The sequence below is a fragment of the Amborella trichopoda genome, chromosome 6 (assembly GCF_054954075.1).
Source record: "Amborella trichopoda isolate Santa Cruz 75 chromosome 6, AtrichopodaSantaCruz75HAP2 v2.0, whole genome shotgun sequence".
NCBI classification, from domain to species: domain Eukaryota; kingdom Viridiplantae; phylum Streptophyta; class Magnoliopsida; order Amborellales; family Amborellaceae; genus Amborella; species Amborella trichopoda.
In genome coordinates this window covers 13,734,214-13,756,627 of record NC_142341.1, presented here as the reverse complement: position 1 = coordinate 13,756,627, position 22,414 = coordinate 13,734,214, and the positions used below count along the sequence as shown (strand labels likewise).

The following is a 22,414-nucleotide window of genomic DNA, read 5'->3' as shown; positions in this document are numbered from 1 at the left end:
AAGTTGTGAGGTGTATAACTAATATGCAGTTATATACATTTTTTTGTTTCCCATTTAAGTTTGAACTTTCCTCGTTTCATTTTGAAGAAAATATTTTTAACATTTATTTGCATGAACTAGCCCCTCTTAGGTAGTGGAATTGATGAACCAGCCACGCTTAGGTGGTGGAATTGATTAATCGTTCCCTCCGAAAAAATTGAGCCTGTAAAAGTGGACAACTGCTCACTATCCTTAGATATTGACAATAGATGTTAGTTATGAGTACCTTATTTGTTAAGGTCTACGAGCTTGGTATAGGTACATAGCATCATCAACATGTATGGGAAGTGTAGATGCGGTATCTCGTATTTTATGGTAAGTGTTAGTATATATTGGTAAAATATCCTATTATTATGGTAAATGCTAGTATAATATAGGTGTTCATAATTTATTTCCATTCCCACTATTCATTAGATTTATAGGGGAAGGGTAGATGCAGTATCTCGTATTTTATGGTAAGTGTTAGTATATATTGGTGAAATATCCTTTTATTATGGTAAATGCTAGTATAATATAGGTGTTCATAATTTATTTCCATTCTCACTATTCATTAGATTTATGTACATAAAGGTTGCATATTTTTGACAAGTATAAGGGTTGCATATTCCAAAGATAAATCAATATAAAGTAAGGAAAATTGTTAAAAACCCTCAAAAATATACTTTTTAGACATTCTACCCCTACCTTAAATTTTTCTTACTTATTTTTTTCAAAAACTATCTTTATAACTAATACCCCCAACTCAAAAAGTTATGTTTTTTTTGACAAAAATACCCTCCATTCACATGACAAATCATTTTCGGATCCCAATAAAAAGAAACCACTCATTCTAACAAAAAAAAATCGCCACACCGCCGGTTCAAAATGCTGAACTGCCCTCTCTAACAAAAATAATTTGTTATGTGAAAAAAAGGTATTTTCGTCCAAAATAAATAAACTTTTTGTGTAAGGGGTATTAGCTAGAAAACATCAGTTTTTGTAGGGGAGTTGCTGGAAAAAGTTAGCTGGGATGTAAAGTAGGTAAAAAGTCTATCTTGGGGGTTTTAGCAATTTCCCTATAAAGTAAGCTTTTTACATAAAACCTGATACTCTATCTTGGTATTAGAGGTTGAGTTCAACTTCGGCTTGTCCTATTCATGTATGATCGAGTCTTCCATCTATTCTTTTATGCAAGCGGTTTTTTAATCAACTTGCTAAATCTATTTCAGGTTTGCACCATCAACAACCAGTTGTGTTGGCTTCAGCTGAGTCTATTGTTTTTCTTTTTGCAAAGAAGACACAAGTTTTTGTCCACTGCTCAAGTCTATTGATTTGATGTTGCTCGATCCTGCCATGTCCTTCAAGCTTGGATCTACCATTACTCGAGCATGCCCTATTCTTACCTTTTGTCCCTAAGGCTTGGGACTGCTATTGCTCGAGCCTACCTTGATGTTGCCTTTTTATTCCTAAGGGTTGCTTATCAATCTTGGATCTTAACAGTCTAAGCTCCGGTTCTACTCAACATCTCATGATCAATGCTAAGCCACGTTAATTCGTTGCTAATAAATTACTCTCTCTCACAAACATATATATAGCAATGATTTCATGTAACTGTTGTATTGTAATATGATGCAACAACCTTAAAAATCCAAATTTTGAAATACACATTCTTTTCATTCCAATGAACAATCATAAATTGGAGGGGACTCATTTTGACTATCAAATTGAACTTTTTTTTTGGGGGATTGATTATTGAGATGAAGAGAGTGTGTGTGCAAATTTGGGATAATACAAATACTACAAATATGGTTTTCTAGAAGTGTCATTGCATTATACTATGATACAATCGTTGCATTGGATCATTGCTCATATATATATATATATATATATATATATATATATATATATATATATATATATATATATATATATAAGTTTATATAAGGTTGCAACCTTAAAATGTAGAATCACAGATGCACCTCAAAACTCCACCGAAAAAGGTTGTTTTAATGTTGAAAAACTCTCTAATTGACTATGTCGATATCGAGATATATGGATATGAAAAAAAGAAGAAGATTTTGAGTCCCAAAAATAGTGCATCTTGCAACACATTATCTAGACTGTCTATTTTCAAGATTTTCATTTATTTATAGATCTATTTGATTTTAACCATTTTTAGAGTTTAAACTTTTATAATTAGATATAAAAATAGGTTTTCATATAATCCTAAGATTTTTTACACCACAATCGCATGTTATGATAAATTTGGAGGTGTGCCTGAATTGGATTGTAAAGGTTGCAACCTTATAGAAACCACACACACACACACACACACACACACACACACACACACACACACACACACACACACACACACACACACACACACACACACACACACATATATATATATATATATATATATATATATATATATATATATATATATATATATATATATATATATATATATATATATATATATATATATATATATATATATATATATATATATTGATTGCCATTAAAGATTCTTAATTTAAAAACATATATCGAAGGGAAAAGTTTATATAAGGTTGCAACCATGTAGAACTATAGATGCACCCCAAAAATCCATCGGTAAAGGTTCTTTTAATTTTGAAAAGCCCTCTAATTGATTATCTTGACATCGAGATGTATAACCATGAAAAAAAAAAAAATTTGAGTCTTAGAAATAGTGCATCTTATAACACATTATCTAGACCGTCCATATTCAAGATCTTGACACGTCTATAAATCTATTTGATTTTAATCATTTTTTGAGTTTAAAATTTTATTATTAGAATTGAAAATAGATTTTGAGATGATCTTAAGAATATTTTACCACAAAATTATATATTATGATAAAATTTGACGGTACGCCTTAAATGGTTTGTTTAAGGTTGCAACCTTATGAAAACCACACCCTATATCAAAACTTATATACAAAGTTGTAAAAGAATACATTGTATTAAAAAGTCTGAAAATTGTTAAAAGTACTTTTTAGCAGCATAAAAGTTATTGAAAATATTAATCTAACTAAGTAATCTAAATAAGAAGAAGCTACGATTTTGTGCATGCTAATTTTTAGGTAAAGTTAACATGATTTTCTAAAGCATTCTAAAAGTTCATTACACGCAATTAGAAATTGGTAACAAATAGTTTCCCGATTATAAAATTTTTGATAAAAAGCAAGATTAATTTTCTATGTATCAGAAGTAATTAAAGAACAAGTCATAAATCAAATTAACGAACGTTCAAAATTCAAAACTGAATAAATATAAAATGGGTCATAAATCAAAATAATAAATGTTTAAAATTCAAAACTAAATAATATAAAATATATTAAGGGCCCGTTTGGCTCATTGGATTCATATTTCCAAGAGTCACTTGTCCTAGAAAAGCTAGGCCAATCGTGTTTGGTTCACTTAGAATTTGACATTTCCATTAGAATTGAGAGTTATGTGGGATTCCTCAATGCTCACTTTAAGCCAAGATTTGAAAATCTCAATTCCACCAAAATAGGTGGAATTGATATTTCATAAAAATGATCCATTTTGCTATTGAAGAGCCAAAAAACATATTAAAATTTTAGAGAGAGAAACTATATCAAATTCTAAAGAGAGAAAACATATTAAAATTTTATAGAGGAAAACTATATTAAATTTTAGAGAGAGAGAGTAGAAAAAAAATTAGAGAGAGAAAATATGCAAATTTTTTTAGAGAGAGAAACTATCTCAAATTTTTAGATAGAAAAAGTATCTCAGATTTAAAGTTTTAAGGATACCATATTAAAATTTTAGAGAGAAAAATTATCTCAAATTTTAAATTTTAGAGAGAGAGAAACTACATTAAATTTTAGAGGGGAACAAAATTTTTTTTAGAGAGAAACTTCTCAAAACATTTCGAGAGAAATAATCTCAAATTTTAAATTTTAGAGAGAATATATTAAAATTTTAGAGATTAAAAACTATATCAAATTTTAGATAGAGAAACTACTAGAAAAATTTTAGAGAGAGAAACTATCGCAAATTTTAAGTTTTAGAGAGACAAAGCATCTTAAAACTTTAGAGAAAGAAACTATATCAAATTTTAGATCAATAAAGTACTTGAAATATTTAGAGAGAAAAGTTATTTAAAAAACTTTCGATAGAGAAACTAACTTAAATTTTAAGTTTTAATGAGAGACAACATATTAAAATTTTAGAGAGAAAAACTACTTGAAAATTTTAGAGTGAGAAACTATATTAAATTTTAAGTTTTATAGAGAGAAAAAAATCTTAAAACTTTAGAGAGACAAACTATATCAAATTTTTGATAGAGAAAGTACTTAAAATATTTAGAGAGAGAAGTTATTTAAAAATTTTTCGATAGAGAAACTATCTCAAATTTTAAGTTTTAGTGTGAGAAAGCATATTAAAATTTTAGAGAGAAAAACTACTTGAAAATTTTAGAGTGAAAAACTATATCAAATTTTAACTTTTTGATAGAGAAAGCATCTTAAAACTTTAGAGAGAGGAACTATATCAAATTTTAGATAGAAAAGTACCTAAATTTTTTGGAGAGAGAAACTATTTGAAAAGTTTCAGATAGAGAAACTATCTCAAATTTTAAGTTTTAGAGGGAAAGTATATTAAAATTTTAGAGAGAGAAAGTATCTCAAATTTAAGTTTTAAAGAGAGAAAGCATCTTAAAATTTTAGAGAGTCACTGTATCAAATTTTAGAGTGAGAAAGTACCTAAAATTTCATAGAAAGAGAAACTATCTTAAAAATATTAGAAAGAAACTATCTCAAATTTTAAGTTTTAGATGGAGAAAGTACCTTAAAATTTTAAAAAGAAAAACTATATCATATTTTAGATAGAAAAACTGCCTTAAATTGTTTAGAGAGAGAAACTATCTCAAAAATTTTATAGACCAAAACTATCTCAAATTTTAAGTTTTAGAGAGAAAGTATCTCAAAATTTTAGAGAGCAAAACTATATCAAAGTTTAGAGAGAGAAAGTATATAAAATTTTTAGAGAGAAAATTATCTCAAAATTTTTAGAGAGATAAACTATTTCAAATTTTTAGTTTTTGAAAGAGAGTGTATTAAAATTTAGAGAAAGAAACTATCTAAAAAATTTTAGAGAGAGAGAAATGATTTGCATTTCCAAAAAAATGATATTCCAGGCAATCCAAACAAGGAATTTCCATTTCCGTGATTTATACCAGATGCGATCCAAGTAGTATACACCATATTAAACAAAATATCCAGTAAATTTCAATTCTAGGATTGACTTTTTCAATGATTGATAAATCCAGGAATCCAAATCGGGACCTAAGTCTTTAGGACAAATGTTAATATAATTAAATGGGTGCGGTTTGTATAGAGCCTAGGCTCTAAACAATCAAATTAGACCCTATCTTCAATTAGTGTCGAGACATGTGGTTTCAATATTGAAAATCTTTGTGATAGCCTTAATATATTTTTATATTTATTGTGTAGATCGACAGATTTATGAAAACTTGAAAATCTTGAAAATTGACAGTCCAAAAATGCATACAAAATACACTATTTTCAAAACTTTAAATCCATTTTTTTTTCTCATATTCATGCTTCTTGATGTCGAGATGATCAATTTGAAGATATTTGAACATCAAAACAACCTCTTATAATGAAATTTTTGAGGTAGGCTCAAATTTGATTGTTTAGAGCCTCGGCTCTATATAAACTTTTCCCTAATTAAATATACTTAAACTTCGAAAAAAAAATAAAACATTCAAAATAAAAAATTCTCTTTTTATGAAAGTTAAGGAGATCAAATAAAAAATATTACAAGAACAAACTAATTGGCTTTTTTTTTATGCCAATGTATAAGATTTCAATTTTCTAAAAGTTTAAACCAAAGAGTTACATTTGGATTTCAACTCCTATCGATTATGAATGTGAGAGTTACAAAAGAAATGTGTCCTTGCATAAAGAGGTTAACTCAAGAAATAATAGAGATAAAAGGATAGAGAAAGATGAAAAAGAGATATGCAAGGTGAATGAGATTTACCAAAGGGAACTCTCAAGATTGTCGGTCACTGGATGATTTGGTCTATAGGATTTGGTATGAAACTTTAAATCCCTTATGTGATTTAAGGACATATCCGTGTAAGTTGTATATTGATTGATTTATTTAGTATTTTTTGGGATATTATTTCTGGTGTTATTTGTTTTTGTGTTGGGACTAACAAAATCCTCATTCAAGCATGAGAATGCATTATAGCTTTAGTTTAGTTTAGTTTTTATTTTTGTTCTACTTTTTTATTTTTTATTTTATTTATATATTGTCATTTTCTAATTGTTTTTCTTGTATTTTATTTTCTTCAATGATTCTTCATTATAAAAAAGGAAATCCTTGAAACATTCATCTCTATTTCAGGCGAACTAAACAGGACGAAGAGGAAGAACGACATTGTTTTTTATTTTGGTATAGGTTGTATTTTAGTTGTTCAATGCTCTATTTTGGACTATGTATTGATATCCATGATGATTGTAAGCTCTTTTTTCTAATTATGTGAATATAATAATCAACAAACATCCAGATAGGGGAGCAACTTCTTAATATCCACAAATACTGAAAGTACAGAATGCACAACCCCCACATGTTTTTGGGAAACTCAAAGAACATTATTTTTAAAGCTTTTTATTTATTTTTTGATGCCGAAACTAGTGGAGCTGACCGCTTTTTCAATCTGGATTGCTGATCCACCGATCCAACATGGTTTTTGGGGTGGTCGATCTGGGATACTGATTCATTTTTTAAAACCTTGCTAAAAAAAAAGAAAGTTATAGAAGCACACTATTAGCCCCAACGCCATTTATTTTTGTATCCACCCCCAATTAAAAAATTGACTTTTATGGAATGTAATGCTCTCATTTTAAACCATGTTTCCCACTTTCTTGTGCCAAACTGACTCAACATGAATGTAGAAGCTAGTTCGGCAAATTTTCAATATAAACTGGTCCAACACATTTTGTGCCAAACTGACATAATTTGAATATCATAAGCCGTTCCGACACATATTGTGTTGAGCCCTACTATTTTTGTCAGAAGCCATTTTGGAACATTTTGTGTTGGAAAGAGAGATGACAAAGAAGCTAGGCGAGGATGATGGGTTTTTTGTACCAGTGGTGGTGGTGAGTTATGATTTAATAGGGGGATTGCTTTCGGATGCTAACTTTTCAATAGTTGGTTCTTTTTCTCCCCCTGCAAATGATATTTTTGGCCTAAGTGATTGGACCGGTTCTTTTTCTCCCCTTGCAAATGATATTTTTGGCCTAAGTGATTGAGCCAAAAGGGGATGAGGTTTATCCTATGTACTGGAAATAAATGTCTTGGGGAAGAATAAGATAGTGTTCTTAGTGCGGGCTAAGGAAAAAGCTTTGGCAGCATTACAAAACAATTTCGTTTGAGTTGGAGGCAAGCTTTTATCTTTGGACCTTTGGAAACCAGCCATGCATTTTTCTTACTTGCATAAGAAAAGCCAGTGGATCAGGATGTCGGGCATCAAATTGCATGCTTGGAAGGTGGATATTCTTGAGAAGTTGGCTAATAGTAGTGGTAAATTTTGTGATGTGGATCGGGATTCTTTCAATGGTGGTGATCTGAAGTATGTGAGAGTCAAAATTTGGAAGATGTTTGGGCTCTGATGCCAAAATCAATGAGATTGTAGGTGGGCCAAGAATCTTTTTCCATCATGGTTTCTTTAGAGCCAAAGGAGATGGTGAAGCCTATTCCAGTTTTAGGAAATCACTCTAGATGTCGGTTGGAGGAGAATAAGAAGAAGATGGTCTCTCAGAAGTGAAGGTCCAAACAACAATTGAAAAAGGAAATCCGACCGTTGACCGTCGAGAAAGACCTAGCTAGCGCAGACGCCGTAAAAGCCAAGGTCAGTTAGAGAAAAATAAAATTCAAAATTTAAAAATTTAAAAATTCAAAAAAGTTGATCAAAACTAATATTTGACTGGTTTTGACGAGTTGAATGAGTCAATTTTAGCCATTTTGATACGGTAAATGAAGTTGAAAATTTTATTTTAAAACATAACTTTGATACGGTAAATGAAGCTAGAAATGTTTTTTTAAAACATATCATGTTTATCTATGTTTGTGGCAAATTTGATCCTGTTCAACACCACCGGGACAAATCATCTGAATACAATACAAATCATCTTACCAAAGGAAAAGGTAACAAGGTGGTTTCAAGCTTACCATGCCGGTAAAGGCGGTTTTAGGAATGGGCTGGTATTCGTGCATGACCCAGCTAGTTTTGTCTTCCTTTAGTGCTCTTTCTTTATAAAATACAGGAGTTTTTTTTATGCTAGCTAATTCAGAGGTGGTGACCCTATATATATATATATATATATATATATATATATATATATATATATATATATATATATATATATATATATATATATATATATATATATATATATATATCATAAGATGCTTATCTATTCTATTAGTCAAGATAAGTATTGGATAGGTGAATTCAATTTTCATCTTTCTAGAAAGAAATTGTCTATCCCATACTTGTTAACTATGGTTACCCATAACCACTTGAAAAATACTCACCATATCCATAGCAGAGAACCAGAGAATGTTTTGGTAGAAGAGAAATAAAAATAGAAGTAGAAATTTCATAAAATGGGAAAAAGATATTGAACTTTCTAAAAAAAAAAAGAGAGTATATTAATAGAAAAGTTGTTTTGAAATAATTTTTTCAAATTTTGAAAAAGTCACGTTTTAAACTTCTTCCTAAAAAGATCGCGTATTTTTACTGATCTATTCAAAAAGTCATAGATTAAATTGTTTTTAAAAAAAGCACCACTTTTTTGAAAAAGTCGTGATTAAAGCGGTGACTTGCTAACTATGAGCCAGACCCCCAAAATCAGCCAAAACCATATCAGCCAATGCCAGGTTCAGATTTGGCTAGCTGGTTCCAAGTTAGACCGACCGAGTTTGCGAACAATGCTGTTGACTTAACAAAATTAAACCGATATCTTTTCTAAATTCATCGGCTTAGGACTTTATTGAAAGATGATTTGCTTTTGACGGTTAATAAGTTTTTAGAGATGGGTGTTTTAAATAGAGAGATTAATTTGACATTTGTTGCTTTAATCCCAAAAAGATCTTCTATTCCGGCGATTATTGACATTAGTCTTATTAGTTTGTTGGCCAACCTCTATAAAATCATTTTTAAGGTGTTGGCTGAAAGATTAAAAAAGGTTCTACATTTGTTGGTTTCGGGAACTCAATCGGCAATCATAAGTGGGAGGAATTATGGATGAGGTATTAATTGCTCAAGAATGTATCCACGCTAGGATACAAAGTTCTGAGCCACGTATTCTTATCAAGCTAGATATGGGGAAGGCGTATGATCGAATAGGGTGGAAAGTGTTGGATGAAATTTTAAGACAGATGGGTTTTGGGATCTTATGACGAAAATGGATGGCTGGTTATTTGCCTTTGACATATTTTTCAATCTTAGTGAATCGGAGCCCTAAAGGTTTTCTTTCAGGCTTCAAAGGGTATTAGACAAGGTGACCCTTTTTTCTCCTTTCGTTTTACTCTGGTGAGGGAAGCTTTTAGTCTCATGGTTAGAAATGTGGAAAATATGAATTGGTTTTGTAGCTTTCAGTTTAATTCGGAAGGCATGCCTATATCACATTTACAATATGTTGATAATACTATTATTTTTTGTGGGGCTCAGTTGAATCCAATTGTATTCATCATGAGGTTTTTGAGATGTTGTAGAGTAGCTTTGGGTCTAAAAGTTAATTTTGGGAAGACTTCAATTATCGGGGTGGCACGTGATTCCGACTTATTGAATTATTTCGCTGGGGTTATGAATTGTAGAGTGGAGTCGTTCCCTTTCACGTATCTGAGTATGCCTATTTCAGATTCTGCATGAGAATCAAATCAAGCTTCACATTTGCTAGCCATCCACAAATCAAGCTACACATTTGCTAGCCATCCACAATTCAAGGAAGCCACAATTGCTCCTAGATGAGAAATCTACTCCTCGATAAAATCTGACAAATGGGGTGTGAAACAAAGTTCAGAAAATTTTCCATAGGATTTTGTACGTGGTCAATAATACACCTCTAATTGCAAAATTTCGCATCTAAGAGCTGAAAATGATTGTGATCTTTTTATATTAAAAATAAGTAGTTTTATTATGTATGTTTTCAAACATATTTTTCTTTCCTCTCTTTTCTTTTGGATTGTCCATGGAACTCTTTTGTTGGTGGGGCCCAAAGCTGCCTCAAGAGGTTCTAGAAGCTTCTAGAAACTGAGTCCTAACCACCCATGACAATTGCCCAATAAGGCTCTAGCTCCACGTATAGGGTGCGTGGGTTCACTTGGTGAAATCGGCTATTGCCTGTGGGTTCTAGTCCCGTGCCGACGAGAATCTCCCCTCCTGCTAAAAGGGAGGACACAGTGTCCATTGCTATTGGCTGTTGGTGGTTCCACACGACCGGCACAGGCGGTAACGCAGCCTGTCGGCTAGTGTTGTTGGGATTTAGCCCTTGGAATGCTAACTGCGGTGGAGCCTGTAACATGAGCCTAGTTAACTCTGTTATCTCATCGTTATGGCTCATGTTGAATCCCCTTCTTGTGCTGGTGTGTCTATTTGCATGGAATGTTCTGCCCATGCCGGCATGGGCCCATATCGAGGTCGTAGGGATTCGGGTGTTGGCGGCTCAGGGTATACTTCTTCCCACTGGTATTCTTCTGAAAGATCCGACAAACCACCCATTCATCCTGTTAAATCGAAGTGTTGATTCTCTTCTAGTAGAGCAAAAAAGGGAAAGTTTAAGGCTTACGTTACATATTTTTGTTGACAGAGAAAAAACATTATTTTAAGGGAAATATCATTAAAGGGGTCAAAACTTTTACCAAATCATTATGGGGCTCAAAAGATATCAATTAATTTTTATTTTATGAGGAACTAAAGAAAATTAAGAAGTAAACCTTTTATTTTTGACATCTTGCAAGAGGTTTTAATCCAAGTTTCCGCAAGTTAAGACCGGACTGGACCGGTGGTTCGACCAGTCGAATCGCTGATTGGTGCCTTAGCTGGGTTTGGTCCAAGGTAAGAACTGAGTTTGGTAGAAAGTTGGTCAAAACCAATATTTGATTGGTTTTAACGAGTAGAATGAGTCAATTTTAGCCATTTTGATATGGTAAATGAAGTTGGAAATTTTTTATTTTAAAACATATTATGTTTATCTATGTTTGTGGCAAATTCGATCATGTTCAACACTACAGGGACAAATCATCTTAATACAATGCGAATCATCTTACCAAAGGAAAAGGTAACAAGGCGGTTTCAGGCTTACCATGCCGGTTTTAAAGGCGGTTTTAAGAATGATCCAGTATTCCTGCAGGACCCAGCTAGTTTTCTCTCCCTTTGGTGCTCTTCCTTTATAAATACAAGAGTGTTTTTCATACCAGCTAATTCAGAGGTGGTGGCCTTGAAAGCCTCTTTGTCTTTTCCGGTGGTTTTCCAATAAATTATGGTTAAGGAAACTCCTATAAACCTTGATTATGAGCCAATTGACCACACAAACTTTAGTAGACCATAGAAAACCTGCCCAAAAACCTATCCCAAATCAAAGTAGATCCCAAGAGCTTTCCAGCAGCCCAAGAATCGTCTGAATCAGACCTATGGATAAAAGGATCTAGAAAATGACCAAGAATTCCCTGCCTAATGGGCCCAAGGTGACCCGCCCGACGTGGAGTGGGTCAGGCAACCCGACACGTGGCGTGTCGGGCATGCCCCCAAAGCCAGTAACGGGTCCAGTCAGGCCTGATGACACAGTAAAAGGGCATTTTCTTGAGGATAAAGCCAAAAAATTATATATAAACTCAAAAAATTCTAAAAAAAAAAAAAAAAAATAAGAAAAATCGCAAACTGAGCTCTATGAATACCCCCCTCCAGAACCAAAAGGGGAGATGAAGAAAATCCTGAGAAAGTATCGAAATTGGAAAAATAGCCTAGAAAATACCAGAAAATAGGTAAACTCCTTAGAAAATTCCAAACAAATTAGGAAACATCCCAAAAAATCTCCAAAAATCCCAGTAAATCAAAAAATTCATATTTAAGCTTAGAAGCCTCCAAAAACCTTAGAAAACTAAGGAAAACTCTCTTAAACCCTCAGAAAAACCTAGGTAGACATTACAAAAAATTCTGAGCTTTTCCCCTGGCCTCAGGAACCTTAGATCTAGGTAAAAATTCTTTAGATCTATTGATTCCAGCAAGCATAGGCATCTAAAAGGAGATGATGGCGTAAATCAGAAGTGCGGCCTGATCCATGCCCGAAACTCCAGGTTCCGCAACCCCAGAGGTAAGTCCCCTTTCCTTCTTCAAATTTAGTTAATTTTCTCATCTAATTTTGTTCTATTTATTTATTTATAAAATTTTTCAAAGAGTTTTTAAAGCAAATTACACAGATCTGGAAGCTAACATTGCCAGTGGACTCAAGAAAAGATCAGATATAAATGAATCTATGTCATTCTTGGGCCCATAATTTGAGCAACCCCACTCTCTCTATTTTTCACAAAATTAACAAAAATTTTGCTAAGATTTGTGTAGATCTCTTACCAAGATGGGTGCAGATCAGAGCGTAAACAAGTTCACTTTAGACAAGAAGACACCGAACAAAGGAGGAAAATCGGTGACAGGTAAAGGCTCAGTCAAGGCAACAAGGTATTCAACAAGACTTATGGCTCGTGGTGTTCTTTCAAGTGGTGGTGTTGTTAAAGGACTTGTTATTTTGAAGGATACTGTTATGGAAATCGATAGTGGAACTTCTGTGTCTTCAGAGTCGTTTGCTATGGAGGATGCCATCGATGAGGCGATGGAGGAAGTTATAATGTTAGAGGAAGTCTACTTTGGAACTAGGAGGGATGGTCCACGTTCCTCTTCCTCTACATCTCTTGAAATGTAAGGGGTGGTTTGGGTGACCCCAGATGTAAGAAAGACATCATTTTTTTGGTTAGTAAGTTTAAGCCGCCAGTGCTCATTTTGCAGGAGATCAAACTTCCAAGCCCCAATCTTTTAGGGGTGAGGGAAGTTTGGGGCTCTGGGGCAGTAGACTTTGTGGGGGCTTTTGGGGGGCTGGGGATCTTGAGGGATCTGACATTTTTACAGTCTTTTCTTTCGATGATCAAGGATAACTTTTTGGTTATTGGTTTTGTGTGGTCCACTCTAGGATGTCAATGGGGCTTGATGAATGTTTATGGGCCTTAATCGTTTGCTCTTAAAGAAGTATTAATTAATGATTTATGTCAGATTTGTTTCTTAATTTTAATCACCCTATTTGTTTAGGGGGTGATTTCAATTTTATTCGATGACCAGATGAGAGTAGTTATGGAGGGCCTACTACCTTAGCTATGACCTTGTTTAACAGGTTTGTCGAGACCCAGTCTTTGATCGATCTTCCTATTTCAGGTATTGTTTTTATCTGAACCAATGTAATTAACTCTAATATGTCAATGTCCAAACTTGATAGATTTATGGTATCTGGGGATTGGTTGGAATCCTTTCCCCTTGTTACGGTTAAAGCCTTATCCCGTTTATCCTTTGACCATACTCCTATAATGTTATACTTTAAAAATGTCTTAGAGGGATTAAAACCTTTTAGGTTTGAAATTGGATGTCTACAAGATAAGGAAGTGGTTGAGATTATCAAAAGCACTTGAAAGAATACCATTGCTTTTGGCTCTCTTGATTTCTAAAGTTCAGATTTCCTCTAACCTTTTTCCAAAAAATTTTGGGATTTGATTTGCATAGAGTTATTGGAAATAGTTAGGGGTTTTTTTTAGAAGAGGTAAATTATTTAGAGGGGTTAATTCTACCTTTATTACATTGATTCCTCAGAAGTCCATTATAGCTAGTCTGGGGGACATCAGTCCCATTAGCTTTCTTACGAGTTTTTACAAAATTGTGGCCAAGGTGTTGGCTAAAAGACTGAAGGTTGTGTTACCATTGATTATCTCAGGAGCCTAATATGCTTTTATCAAAGATCGTCTGATTACAGACATTGTATTAGTTGCTCAGGAGTGCATCCACTCAAGAATTTTGAGTGTTAGTCAGGGGGTAGTGATCAAGCTTGTTATGGAAAAGGCTTAAGATAGGGTTGAATAGGAAATTTTGTTGGAAATCATGAAAAATATGGGCTTTGGAGAGAAGTAAAGAAATTGGATATATGGCTGCTTGTACTCTACGCACTTTACCATTCTTTACAAGGGGAGCCTATGGGGATTCTTTAGTGCTTCACGGGGTTTACGACAAGGTGGTCCTCTGTCTCTTTTTTTATTTACTATTTATGCAGAGTGTTTTAGTCTTCTTGTGGGGAATGTAGAAAGCAATTGTCATTTTTTAGGGTTTCAAATGCCGAATAAGGGGTCGTGAATTACTCACTTACAATATCCTGATGATACCCTGATTTTTTGTGGGGCTAAGGTTAACCAAGTTAGTAATATAGCAAATTTTTTGTGATATTGTGAGGTGGCTTTGGGGCTCAAGGTTAACTTTAATAAAATCTCAGTGATTGGGATCAATTGTGATGATTATGTGGTCCTTGAGCTTGCTGAGACTTTGGGATGTAAGGTGGATCACTTTCAATCACACATCTCAGAATGCCGATCTCTGATGGTAGGCTTCTGTTGGCTATTTGGGATAAAGTAATTCATAGGATTCAATTTAAGTTGGATCTTTGAAAATATAAATACTTATCTCTAGGAAGTAGGATCACCTTGGTGAGAGCGTGTCTGTTGAACTTACCTATATATCAAATGCATATTCTGTAGATTCCTTCATCGGTAGCTAGGAAAATAGAAGGAATGATGAGGAATTTTTTGTGGGCTCAATTGATGTATCGAGAAAAGTCCCCCTCCTAAAATGGGATAGGGTGTGCACACCGAAAAGTGAGGGTGGATTGGGGTTAAGGAAAATCAAACTGGTTAACCAAGCTTTACTATGCAAATGGTGGTAGAGAAGTTTGCATTTAACTGATCAGTTACAATATCTAGTTATTGCTGCTAAGTATAGAATTGATAGATATGGAATGTGGATTGGCTTTGGAGATCGATTAGTCTGTGCAAACCTCTAATTCATCGGGATATTAGTTGGAATTTGGCTAATGGCAACATATATACTTTTGGCATCATAAATGGCTAGGCACATCACCCTTGAAATATGTTTTGCTTGATAATTTTGCAAAGGATGGATAACTCCAATGCTTCGGTTGTAGATATGTTTGAGATTAGGGGAAATTAGGTGGTTTGGAATCTAAACCTTCCTTATAATAGGATATCAGATGAGTTCTTTTCTCAGATTTCTTCTCTTTTGGAGATGTTGAACAATGTTATATCCCTCAAGAAACAATTCACGAGGTAGTTGGGAGGTTGACAAAGATGGAATTTTTTCGGTCAAATCTATGTATCGCTTACTTTTCCATGATCGATGGAGATGGTCGATGCTTGAAGTTGCTAAACTTTGGAAGTGGCCATTACCGCACAAAGTTCAAGCTTTTGTGTGGCTAGCGGTACAAAATAAGTTGTTGAGGTTGATAATTTGATGAAGATAGGGAAGATTTTGCTTAATATTTGCCTATTATATAAAGATGTTTGTGAAACAGGTGCTTACTTGTTACTTCATTGTCCTTTCAGTTATGGAATCTAATGCTGGTTTTTCTCTCAGGTCGGGATAAGGATGGTGTTTCCTCACGATGATTTTGGGATAATTTCAATCCTTTCTCTTTTTTTCTTGCCGCAAACAGGAAATGTGATTTGGCAAATTGCTAGAGGTGTGATTATGTGGGAGATGTGGAAAGAAAGAAATAACAGACCTTTGATGTGATAGGTTTTCCTTTTGATAGGATCATGGATAAGATAGTGCACTACCTCTGGATGTGGTTATCTGTTACTAAAGTTGGGTAAGATATTTCAGAAGTAGATGTGAGGATGAATTTACCGAATGTGTTTCATATGGGTTTTATCAAATTTAGACCTAAAGGTCGATGGGTTCCGCCATTAGTGGGAGTTTTCAAACTCAACTTTGACGGTAGTTCTTTGGAAAATCCGGGGTTGGCTGGGTATGGAGGAGTTGTGAGGAATTGGGAAGCATATGCTGGTCCACTTGGGGAGAAAACAACTCCTGCAATTTGTGACTAGAAATTTGGGATCTTACTTTGTGGTTGAAGGCAATTCCTTGAATGTAATTAAATGATGCAAAGGCGAGCATAAGATGCTTTGGGAGTTCAGGTCTTTATTATTGCTCCTTGAATGTAATTAAATGGTGCAAAGGCGAGCATAAGATGTCTTGGGATTTCAGGTCTTTATTACTACAGGTTTTAGACTTATCTAGATCATTTCGTTCTCCTTTATGCATGTATATAGGGAAGCCAATGGATCTGTAGACTCAATACTGAAAGGGGTGTTGTTGTAGCGGAGGCAATTGTCTCTGATGATATAATTTCTTTATAGTTATCTTTTAATAAAGTTAGAGAACAATTAAAAAAAAAAGAAGAAATGTTATGTTAGACCGGCACGTAGGTCATCACATTTGAAAATTGGTCGTCACGTTCGAAAATTCAGGTTAAAATGAGGTACAATTTGGTGCAAGTAATAAACTTCTCTTCTCTTCTTGATACGCGTAAATTGCGATTCTAACTTTGTTCAATCCATAAGACTCAAATGGGTAGAAAGAGAAAGAAGTGCGATTTATTTGGTTTGGACTAAATTGAATTTTATAGATTAAACAGGGTTGGAAATGTAATTTTTATGTGCCAAATGTGGAGTGTGGGCATCGCGACTAATAAATTGTGATGGTGAATCCGAGGATTTATTTGGCAATAAATTTGGGACTTAATTTTCCCAAAAACAGAGCGAAAAGCATATCCTCCAATGGCTGCCAAAACACCGGTCCCCTCATCAACGTTCGTTGAAACGATGAGTGCTGATGTAGAGGGAAAAGGCCCATAACAATCTTTTTTCTTTCTTTCTTTCTTCCCTTAATAAATTGCAAGAAAAATTGCAAGATTTGTACGCACAATCTAAAGGTTATACAAATTAGGAGGAGTCTCTTAAACACTTGGGGGAAAAGTATAATTAAAATCTCAAAAGGTCATACAAATTTGGAGAAGTCTCTTAAACACCTAGGGGAAAGGAATAATTAAAATTTCAGAAGAATTTCCTAATAATTGCCTTTGCATTAGAGAATAAGACTCGTTGCTTTTCCCCATAATCATCTCAAAAGCTCGAGGACAACGTAGTATGCGATCAGCACCGGAAGGGAAACTAGCATCCCAAATATAACCCTGTAAAATCAACATATTAACTTCATATTAACCATAGAATCAACATATTAACTTCATATTAACCTTTGATCTAGATGTAAAATCAACATATTGACTTCATATTAACCTTTGATCTAGATGTAAAATCAACATATTAACTTCATATTAACCTTTGATATAGATATAAAATCAGCATATTAACTTCATATTAACCATAAAATCAACATATTAACTTCATATTAACCATAAAATCAACATATTAACTTCATATTAACCTTTGATCTAGAGAGAGAGAAAGAGAGGAGAGAGAGAGAGAGAGGGGCGTACGCTGTACTGAGAACTTCTGCATGGAGACCATATTCTCTTGCATAGATGAATGAGGTTATGGACTGTGGCAAAGCGGCCTGCAACACCACAATGTACTTATTTTATCAAACATATAATGGAGACTCTCTCTCTCTCTCTCATTTAACTCCTGAAAAGAGTATGAAGCACCAAGGGGAGTAATACGTTGCATGGACTGTTCCTACATGCAACACAGGACCCAATCCAAAACTTAAAAACCAAATAAGATTAATTTATTTAAGGACACTAAATCCATAGGAAAATACGGAAAGTCATTTTTTTCTTGAAAATTGCGCTGAAGGTTGGCCCCCCTGTGGTTTTTTTTGTTTTTGCCCATTGCATCACTGTTGCCTAAGGCCAACGACAAAACAGTACGAGGTTTGAGACCTCAATCTATTATTGATGTGGCTTAAGGCCACAAATAGAGCAGTTCGAGGTTTGGGACCTCGAACCGGTGTCAATGTGGCCTAAGGCCACAAATGGAGAAGTCTGAAGCCCTGGACCTCATACAGTGTTTATGTGATTAGACCAAATGGTCCCAGGTTTTGGACCTGGGATGGGTGTCAAAGATGGAAAAAAATAAAATAGAAAAGTTAAAAACACTCCATATGTATCACATCGGATTGAGGTGCAAACTGAAGGAAAAAGGAAAAAGAAAAAAAAGGACTTTCAAAATATTTTTTTTTAAAATTGGCTCATTTGATATTTTCCTATTCTCTTAGCGTCTCTACATATATTGATCAAAAAATAAATAGAACGATTTACATACAGACCCTAAATGTTTTTGTAAAATACGAAATGCTCCATTTATTGTTAGAAATTTCAAAGAAGGCCAGTCAACCTTCTTTTTTTCTTTTCTTTTTCTCCAAATTGCTCCTCGATTTGAGGATGGAATCCTCGGTCCAAATTTTAATCATTTTTTTTAGTTTTTTCATTAGTAGAGCAATGGCTACTAAAAAAAAAAAATTAAAAAACTAAAATAAAATTCGGTCCGAGGATGTCCTTGGACTGAGGGGCAGTTTTGAAAAATTAAAAAACATGAGGTTCAACGGCTTTTTTTGTAATTTCCACTTATAAATAGAAAATTTTGTATTTTTAGAAAAATTTCAAGGTCCGCATGTGAATCACCCTAAATATAATTGATTACCATTTACTCAGCCACAGACGGAGAGAGATGTCTTTTATATATATATATAGAGTTGGAGTGAGATATCTTGGAGAGAGAGATGCATTACTTGAATGATGGCTATATGGAGGACGTCTCCATGCAATCCGACGGCGATGGAGGCAACGGCCATGGCTGCTGGGCCCGCCAAGAACCTCAACACCATACTCAACACCGTAAGGCTCGGCCCGCACCCTATCAGCTTCTCTTGTGATGCCATAAACAAACCTACCCACGTATGTTTTACATTACACAAAACTCAATGCCTCTTTAAATAATCTCCAATGTTATTCATGAGTAATAGTAATAGTAAATCAATAACTCGACGCTGGTCCCAAGTCGGATAAAGGAGGAAGGTTGTATTAGGTAGGACAGTTAACGTAAAACTTTGCATATCTTTTCATGAATCCTGAACCTATAAAACAAAATTTATATAGCCGATCCCAAATATTTGGAATAAGGTTTGGATAATGATAATAAGTAATAGTAAACCAATAATTCAAAAGCAGCTAGATAAAATCATAAAGAACTCTTCTTACCCATGCTGAACATGGCCATGCCTGATCCAGCTTTGGCCATCATGCTCACTGAGTTCTCCATCAACAATGGCATTGAGAAATGCCACCTGTTCTCCAAATTTGCATACACCATCAGTTGGTATTTTCATAAATATTATGAGTACTGCCTCATTTTAATGAAAAGATAGGATGATATCCCCATACTATAAGTAACGAGATTGTATACATAAGATCATATATTTTTAATACAAGGAGGTCATATTTTTTTTTAGCCATCTGATATGATATTTATTATATTGAAGTGTGTTGTAACATTCGAGAGATTTTATTTTGAATATTGTGCCAATCAATGACATATCCCCAACCATCCGATTTCATAATTGTAAACCAAAAGTGCCCTTATTGTCATATTCATTGAAAAAGAAACTCCTAGATTACTAGCCATTTTGAATTTTTTTTTTTTTTTTTGAGATAATTAGAGAACAAAAAAAGTAATAATCTCAAGAAATATAGGCTTCTTACAGCTAATACCTTGAAGAAATGAAAGCCCATATAACGCCAACAATACTAGCATAAGAATTAGGATTTAGAGCAAGCTTCCTCCACACCACCTTCATCAAGGATCCAAGAGAAGGCCTCTTATGCACTTGTACAACCTTCACCCCAGTGTCAGTCCCTGCAACATCCACAGCCACATGGCTACCTTCATTTCCTACAGTCTCAGAGGCCACCACCACGCCACCATTGATACACGACGATCGGCACTCGAGCACAAACAATAGAATACTCAGCCACACAATTGCCTGAATAACTGAAACTTGAACCACTAGATCTTGAGCAATACCACCATACATTGCTTTCAATAGAGGGACACCAACCACAAGTGTGTTTGTTAGGGTGGAGAGGGAGAAACCTGTAATAGCCCAAGAGCAAGCTGGGCCTTTACAGCATGTCCCTCGAGTTTTAGCCCAAAGTGCGACTGCGGCAACTACGAAGACTTTTGAGAGGGCATCCGCTCCTAAGAATCGAAAATTCATGGTGAAGGGGTCAATGCTTGCAGTGAAATTGAAGGTGAACAGAGGGAGGGTGAAGAGGGCGACGACTCGGTTTATGCCATTGCAGTGCTCGGGGTTTAAGACACCCCACCACCGCACCGAGCCGTAGCCAAGGCCTAGAGGTATGTAGAGTGGCACCATGGCTGAGAGCACCAGGTAGACATCCCTCAACCCTATCATCTCCCTCTCTCTCTCTCTTGTGAGTGTGGGGGGTTCTAAGTTGGGACTGTTGGACTGAAACCCTTGAAACTAAGTTTTGTTTTTAGGCTTTTACATCACTACTGCCATGAAAGAGATTGAACCCCATTCCTCTCTCTCTCTCTGCCCCCCTTTGGTACTGTTTGAATTGGGGCGAGCGAGGGTGTGGAAAAAGGGATCAGGGGTCATTTATAGTTAGGAAAGGGAATTATGTTTTTTTTTTTCATACAATTCTTGTTTTTGGTTTGATTTGATGGGTCGTTAATGGAGTTGTGGTGAGTGCATGAGGTTCGTTCGATTATTGGGGATGATTCTGAGCCAATTGGGGCCATGGGAGGCAAGAGGTAGTGCTGCTGCTTTCATATCTTTGTTTGATGGTCTATTTATTATCACTCAGGAATAAGAATTAATTTCAATCCTTATTCCCTATTCTGTAAGGTATGGCTCCGACTAAGAATTACATTCAGTCCTTATTCACCATTCTCTAAGGTATGGCTCCCAGATAGTTCGACTAATTTAATTAAGGATAATTACACACGGATATGAAAACAAGGACACGGTTTCTATGAGTCCTCGTAGAAATGAGTTCCTCTTAGAAATTTACTGTTGACATGGTGGAACCCAATTTTTAAGGATATATAGTCTCGGACGTGGAGGTCATGAATATGAAAAAATTAATAAATTTTAAAAATTAAGATAATAATTTTATAATGAAAACTTTTGGAAATCAGTTTCAACCAATGGTTTAAAAAGCGGATCGGTGACCGGATTGGGCACCTCAAAAACCGATCCGGATCGACGAATCGGCGATCCGGATCGGGAATCGGCTGAATCGGTCAGATTAAAGCTTTAAAAAAATCCAAAAAAATTATTAAAATTCATTATAAATATTGTTTTTTAGGAATTCAATAAGAAATGAGAGTACTCCATTAAGAATTTTCATTTCTTTATATGAATATACGAATATTGATATGTTCTTTCCCTCATGAACTACTATTTACCATTTAATTTACATCACACAAAAGGATAAACATAGAATTATCATGGAATAAGTTCTATCAACATGCAATTTTTTCAACAAAAACTTTAACAATAAAAATTAAAATATGGTTTAATACCTCATGATAATCAAAACCTGTTCACTATTTTCACATCTTTTCGAAAAATCACAATTTTTCAAAAAAATTAATCATATACTAAAAAAAAAACAAAAATAAAAACAATTCTTCACAAAACCACCTAACATCAGTCATTCCAACTCAAAAATGCATTAACAACAAATTAAAAAAATACTGTTTTGCATTAAAAATATAATAACATGCATTTTTTTGCGTAAATAATCTATCAACATACAATTTTTTCAACAAAAACTTTAACAATAAAAATTAAAAATATGATTTAATACCTCATGATAATCAAAACCTGGTCACTATTTTTACATCTTTTCGGAAAATCATGATTTTTCAAAAAAAAAATCGATCATGTATTAAAATAAAATAAAAAAAAAACAATTCTTCACAGAGCCACCTAACATCAATCATTCCAACTCAAAAAATTCATTAACAACAAATTTAAAAAGTACGGTTTCGTATTAAAAATATAATAACATGCATTTTTTTGCATAAATAATCTATCAACATACAATTTTTCAACAAAAACTTTAACAATAAAAATTAAAAATATGGTTTAATACCTCATAATAATCAAAACGTGGTCACGATTTTTACATCTTTAGGAAAATCATCATTTTTCAAAA

General features: G+C 34.1%; 1 protein-coding gene across 2 annotated transcripts; it reads right to left on the bottom strand.

Moving 5' to 3' along the window:
* Window positions 1-17,228: 17,228 nt before the first annotated feature.
* Window positions 17,229-22,046, bottom strand: PIN5 (Auxin efflux carrier family protein). 2 transcript variants are annotated; one of them, XM_006848377.4, is made up of 5 exons: window positions 19,937-22,046; window positions 19,427-19,512; window positions 18,958-19,115; window positions 17,705-17,781; window positions 17,229-17,398 (listed from the first exon to the last, which is right to left on the bottom strand). In XM_006848377.4, the coding sequence occupies exons 1-5, from the start codon at window positions 20,638-20,640 to the stop codon at window positions 17,326-17,328; spliced, it is 1,098 nt and encodes a 365-aa protein (XP_006848440.1). In that variant the 5' UTR covers window positions 20,641-22,046; the 3' UTR covers window positions 17,229-17,325. The 2 variants fall into 2 exon arrangements, with proteins under 2 accessions (XP_006848440.1, XP_088727048.1); XM_088870922.1 differs by lacking the exon at window positions 18,958-19,115.
* Window positions 22,047-22,414: the final 368 nt, after the last annotated feature.

Bases quoted from the DNA above. Each gene is read 5' to 3' on its own strand.
- PIN5 (XM_006848377.4), bottom strand. From the start codon at position 20,640: ATGATAGGGTTGAGGGATGTCTACCTGGTGCTCTCAGCCATGGTGCCA. The intron at 19,513-19,936 runs GTATTAGCTGTA...TTTGGAGAACAG, and splicing joins TGGGCTTTCATTTCTTCAAG to GTGGCATTTCTCAATGCCAT. The intron at 19,116-19,426 runs GTAAGAAGAGTT...ATACGTGGGTAG, and splicing joins CATGGCCATGTTCAGCATGG to GTTTGTTTATGGCATCACAA.